General features: G+C 41.5%; 1 protein-coding gene across 3 annotated transcripts in view; it reads right to left on the bottom strand.

Annotated features, from left to right (window-relative positions):
• Positions 1–401: 401 nt before the first annotated feature.
• Positions 402–6,000, bottom strand: part of LOC117774480 (seizure protein 6 homolog) — an 85,977-nt gene continuing 80,378 nt past the window's right edge. Inside the window, exons 11-18 of one of the 3 annotated variants that reach the window (XR_004616089.1) lie at positions 5,282–5,476; positions 4,108–4,299; positions 3,152–3,346; positions 2,933–2,971; positions 2,730–2,838; positions 2,536–2,632; positions 1,715–1,788; positions 402–877 (exon numbers count right to left, since the gene is read on the bottom strand). Coding sequence is in view for 2 of the 3 variants with exons in the window: in XM_034606944.1 (XP_034462835.1) it covers positions 2,473–2,632; positions 2,730–2,838; positions 2,933–2,971; positions 3,152–3,346; positions 4,108–4,299; positions 5,282–5,476 (890 nt within the window). In the remaining variant the exon portion in view is untranslated. Of the gene's footprint in view, positions 878–1,713; positions 1,789–2,325; positions 2,633–2,729; positions 2,839–2,932; positions 2,972–3,151; positions 3,347–4,107; positions 4,300–5,281; positions 5,477–6,000 lie in introns of those variants that run through there. The other 2 variants (XM_034606945.1, XM_034606944.1) reach the window with 2 other exon arrangements.

The following is a 6,000-nucleotide window of genomic DNA, read 5'->3' as shown; positions in this document are numbered from 1 at the left end:
GTTCAATGGTCTGCATTGATAAATCTGGCAAAACCATGTAGTTAATTGAATTTCAGGGAGTTTTATTTCAGGTTCTGCTGACGTTGAGGTGCAACCACATTTTGGAACACACACATATGTACTACTACTACTTATTCTTTGAGGCAGACTTGACAGTGTGACGCTAAGCACAGCCGATGGGTCCCATGTGAATCCTCTGAGGCGATATGCAGTGGGAACCAGTCGTCAGCTATGGTGGGAAAATATCCAGCATCTTTTGGTTTCGTGTGCGATTGGGGGAAAAAAAAACGGAGCACACTTGCAGTGCTGAGAATGTTCGGCACGAAATAATAGTCGAGTGAAAGATTAACAAACATTTTCACATGTAATTTCTCAGGTTATAGTCAGTCGTGAGGCACTCATATTGGACAGGCAGTTTATTTACAAATAGCAGACCCATACATAAAAAAACAAAGTGATCATGGCCAATATTCCAAAGAATGTTGGGTATATTTGGGAATTTGTATCCAACACACCTCAATAATGGATCATTGAGTACGATTCCCCCTCGATCGCTGACTGCTACTGGCTCAGGTCGTCAAAAAGTACTCAAAAACATACAATCACCGACGGTCATCAGCAATTTGACTTTATAAAAATATCACCATGGTGACCCACAGATTCACAGTTGACCGTGGAGACAGAGACGTATTTACAGGAATCGACACGAAGGGGAAATATGGAAAGAATATCATCATTTGCGGACAAAAAGAAAAAGAGAAACGTTGGAGGGAAAGATGAGCAGTGCAGAGAGGGTCCCACAAGGCCAAGCTTGAGCAACACTTGCTTTAAGGTCTCTACATGGACACCTCTTAAATCGATTTTTTTTTCATTTGTCCTGTGAAGACCAGACAAAACAGATCAGTCAAAAACAGGATTCATAAACTTTTTGAGTGTAAAATTTACAATATGATACAAATAGACATGCAATATCTCAACAAATGTATTGCACATTTTTTATTTTTTGATTCAAAATGACGTTTTAGATGAAAGGAAATGGTCTTTGTGATATAGACTATTCAACCTGATGATAAAATACACACTGTGATGTCAACAGTTCAGTATGAATATGAAAACATATATACTATCATATCTCCAGAGGTGATGCTGTTGGGTTTTACTTTAGTGTGGAAAGTTATTAATTGTTCATCATCATAAGAATCATCACACCAGTATTATTGGTTCCTTTTCTTTGGTACTGCATGAATAGCCTACTTTGTTTTTAGTACCACAATCTTTATTTCATTTATTTCTTATCTTTTTGACAGTTATTTATGTTTTCACTTATGTTTTCACTTATCTATAAGCTACTTCAGTTACTGGGTCAAACCCCATTATCCCAAATGATATTGATTTGAGCTTTTTCACCCCAAAGAAATCCCTTACATGTCACTGATCTGTCACAATTTTCTAGCCTTTGTTAAAAGTATGGCTAAAGTATGATTTTAAGAATTGTTTTTAAATTGTGTTTGATTTCTAGAAATCATCAACATAAGACTGGAGTGCAAGTGACATTAATGTTGCAAACACATAATTATTAACATATGTAACTCTACCATGAGAGTGCTGAATGAGTGGCGGGTCGTCAAACATATGTGGCTGAAAGGTCGGGTGGGGGGGGGGGGGGGGCAGTGAGTGAGATGGTTCTCTCAGCAGCAGAAGGAGGAGATCTCACCTCATAGCTGTTCTGCAGTTTACAGCCAAATGTGGGCAGAAGGACTGGGTTTAGTATCTATGAGTCTGCCGGTGCTGAAGGAGCAGGGGGGAAAAAAAGATGAGGACATGCCAGCAACTGACCAAGCACATAGGAAATATACAAAAATAATGAACTGTAAGGCTTCAGTACAAACACATAGTCACTAGTTACACAGCAGCCTATGGCTGTAACATGGGTCTAATGTACACAGACTGTAAATATATTGTGTCTTATCAGAAACATAAACACTGGATGATAAAACATAAAGTTTTTTTTTTTTAATTAAACCTATATTTCCTTTGATAAGTCTATTGGCTCATCTATTTAAATACATACATAGAATCTGTAAATACATAATACTGTTTAAAATAAAATGAAAAACAAAATTGTATTTGTGCAGAGCAGTTTAGACTAGAAAAGTGCATTTTTTACCCATCTGGTGAATGAAGCATGAAAAGTGATACATGCATATGACATGAGAGGACAAACCACCATGTTGATGACATTTGCCACACGTCAGGTTACAGTGAGTCGTGGATGGAGGATGTAAATAACATCTGGCATCTGTGTAGGATGAGGGGAAAGTGTTCTTTTCTTTAATATGTGAGCATCATCATCAGCTAAACCTCCAGGTCTCAGTGATGATGGATATGGTGGGGGGGGGAGATGGTGGTGGATGGCCCCCTCTGCTGGTGAAACATGAGATGACGACAGGGTGACGGCCAGATGGGAGAGGATCAGGACAGCACACTGGTGTTGTGTGAATCCACGTCCTGCATGTTCATGACATCTGTACTTACTCCACTCTCGTATATCGGGTTGTCGAAAGCTGACTCTTCCGTCATGTTGTCGTACGGTGGAGAGGACGTTGGCATTCTGATGGACTTCCCCTGCAGTCTGAGAAAGAAAGAGAAGAAACAGGGGGAACATTATGTAAAGGCTCATTTGATGGTTGCAAATGAAAACAAATCAGGCATCAAAAGTCAGTGCTTACTTTGCAAAGTAGACATAAATCCCGAGGACAGCCACCAAGATGATGGCGGTGGGAATAAAAACTGCAAGGGCAATGTTGGTTCCCTCCATGGCATAATCCCTATTAACAACTAAAGAGGGGGGGGGGGGGGGGAAACACGGACATTATTTCTGTGAAATATGCCAAAAAAAAAAGAAACGATACTACAACACTTCAAAACTCACCGTCCAGCCTGCGTTCATTCTCATACTGGGTTGCAGATGCTACGAAGACACAGTTGCAGTTAAGTCTGAGTATATTACACTTAGACAGAAAAAGCATTCAAAGTCTTTGCATTTACAAACAGCAACAAAATCAAGAGCACATCATATGTTCCAGGTTGCACTGTATGTCCGAATGTGATGTTTCTGAAAGCTTTGGTACGGTGTGTTGCTGTGGTTTACCTCTGCAGGCAGGGGGGGTGCTGTTCCACTGTGACGGGTGTCCGGGGGTGCAGTAGACGGAGGCCTCACCCTGCAGCTCGTAGCCAGAGTGGCAGGAGAAGGTCAACGTTTCTCCTGCCTGGTAAAAGGCCTTTTCGGAGCTCTGCACGCTGGTGGAGGCAGCGCCGGGGTTCCTGCACGGCTCGTACTTTTCAGCTGAGAGGAAGGACAATCTCTTGCATCACAGAAAATATTCTTATGCATCTTTTTCAACAGGTGGAATTAGAAATACTGCACTTGGCTTGTATTTCTAACAATTGCAGTTTCAGTCTACATGCACTTATTTTTCAGACTCCATGACCTTGACCTTGACCACTGAATGTTTGTGCCGGATGTAATGAACAAGAACCATGAAGCCACGTGACCTTGACTTTTGTTCTTTGACTTTTGTTCTTTGAGTTTTATTCTTTGACTTTTGTTCTTTGACTTCTGTTCATCTTTGAGTCCAAGTGAACGTTTTTATTCCAAAACTGAAGAAATTCCCTAATGGTGTTTTTGAGTTATTGAATGTTTTGTGAGGTCATAACAACTTTGACCTTTTACTAACATTACATTACATTACATTTAGCTGACGCTTTTATCCAAAGCGACTTACAATAAGTGCATTCAACCATCTAATAAGTTTATTTTTGAGTCCAAGTTTATTTCTGATGGTTTGTTTGTGATTTGAAAAAAACCTTTCAAGACTCAGACATTGTGTTCACAGGAATGGGACAGATGGACGGACATGTATAAAAAGGCCCGGCAAGAATTTGTTTTGCACTTCACGCTGTATGATTCTGTGCAAAAATTAATTTTGCAGCACAAATATGGCACATTAAACATGACTAAATCACACTGTGTATACAACAGTGTGTATAGCACTTGCACAGTGTGTAAGAGTATATGTGCACGTGAGTGTGACTTGTGTGACTTACGGACACACTTGGGCAGCCTCTCGCTCCACTTGGGCGCGGCTGAGTCTCGGTTGTAGCAGGTGAGGAGGCTGTTGCCGGACAGGACGTAGCCTTTGTTACAGATGAACTGCACCGTGGACCCAACGATTAGGCGACTGCCTGAGACCACTTTACGACTGTGCTCCACATTTCCAGGGTCCCGACACGTCATAACTGCATCACAAAAAACAAATTAGGATTACTTTTCTAAAATAAATGACAAGCAAATAGTATACTGACGGATACTTCACGATCTATAATCCCAGACAAGATGCATGACCACTATCCACAGTGCGGGAAATGCAGCTCATGTAGCATTCTTCTGATACGTTTGGTTTTGAGTTCTTATTTGATGGTATATAAACACGGTAAAATGTCATGATTGACAGCCAATAACGACTTCTCAAACACACAGATCAACGGGACCTCGATTTCGCGGCTCCACGCCCTTGATCGCTGCTGCACAGACTTTGAATCTAAATGCTCAAGACGGCAGCTTTTCGTCTGTGGGATATTTTGGCTTCATTTCTGATTAGTGAGAGGAAGTCCCTATATATTTATAAACAGTCTATGGTTCACACAGTTGCAAACAGGAGGGTGTAGTCGGCAGTTAGTCAAAACAGACAGATACAAGTAGAAGTGCTTCAGCAAAGAAAGTCAAGGTTTGACCGGCACTTCAGTCGACCGGGCTTCTAACTGCCATACAATTGAAATACGGCCCAGCTTTGTGGCAGTGTTTGCTATTGTGAAACAGCCACATTAAAAAAATCGAAATGCAATATTTCCCTGTATCATCCGTCTTTATCCAAAACCAAGTTACTTTGAATATTTTTTACAGTGTGTATATACACTGTATAACGTTTGTTTTCTATCCATGGAAGTGTATTTAACTGTAAATAAATACAAACTGCTGGATGTTTTTCAAGAGATTTCGCAAAATTAACCTTCCAATTGACTCAACAGCTATTCTGAAAAAAGCAGTAACCATCAAAATCAAGGTTTGCACTCAGAGAATGGGAATTGCATGATGTAATCGAATCTCCTCACGACGAAACCTGAACCAAATGAATCCAATGTGCTCACGGCAAAACTCTAACCGAATGAATCAGAGAACATGTAACTGTGACATCTTCCTCTTCGTGTTCTTTCCTCTCACCTTCCTCACACCTCGGCACATCGCCGCTCCAGGTGAGATCCCACTGGCACATTAGGATCTCCGAGCCGACCAGCTCAAAACCAGGATAGCACTGGTAGGTGATGACAGTGCCGTGGATCAGGTCGGGGTGGGACGTGCTCTTCCAGCCGTTGGTGACCTCCGGCAGCTCCGAACATGTGTCGTTCCTGGGCACCTCTGAGGAGTTAGTAGGATAGAGGAGACTTAGAATTAGGAACATTTAAAATGCCAACAATGGTGATCACAATGAGAGAAGACACTGGTGCTGGGAGGAGGGGAATAATTCAACGTTGCACTTTCTGGCATAGTAAATATTAAATTATCATTCTTTATACAGGATCTAGATTTCAAAAGAGACAGATGAATTTGTTCCTTGAGGAAATCCCGACGCCTCAAAGCCACAGCTTCGTCCACAGAGAATGAATTTGACTGCGACTCTGTCTGTTCAGTTTGCACCAAACAGCAGCCGGTTTCAGAGGAAAGAAGTAAATACGGGCTTGTGATGATTGCTGTGGAGGAACACAGCATGTGGTTTGGCACTAGTCAATCTTTGTCTCTCTTAAATGCAACATACAAGGCCAGAGACACAAAGCACTGGGCCGAACCAGCTGATGTTCAAGTGTAACCTATTATTGTCCGTGTGTGTTTGGTGTTATCTAATCCTGTGCACCTGGGTATAAGACAGAAAACAGACTGACGCA

Source organism: Hippoglossus hippoglossus, chromosome 14 (assembly GCF_009819705.1).
Source record: "Hippoglossus hippoglossus isolate fHipHip1 chromosome 14, fHipHip1.pri, whole genome shotgun sequence".
Taxonomy (NCBI): Eukaryota; Metazoa; Chordata; class Actinopteri; order Pleuronectiformes; family Pleuronectidae; genus Hippoglossus; species Hippoglossus hippoglossus.
Note: the sequence above shows the minus strand (reverse complement) of the source record. Positions and strands in the feature narration are given on the sequence as shown.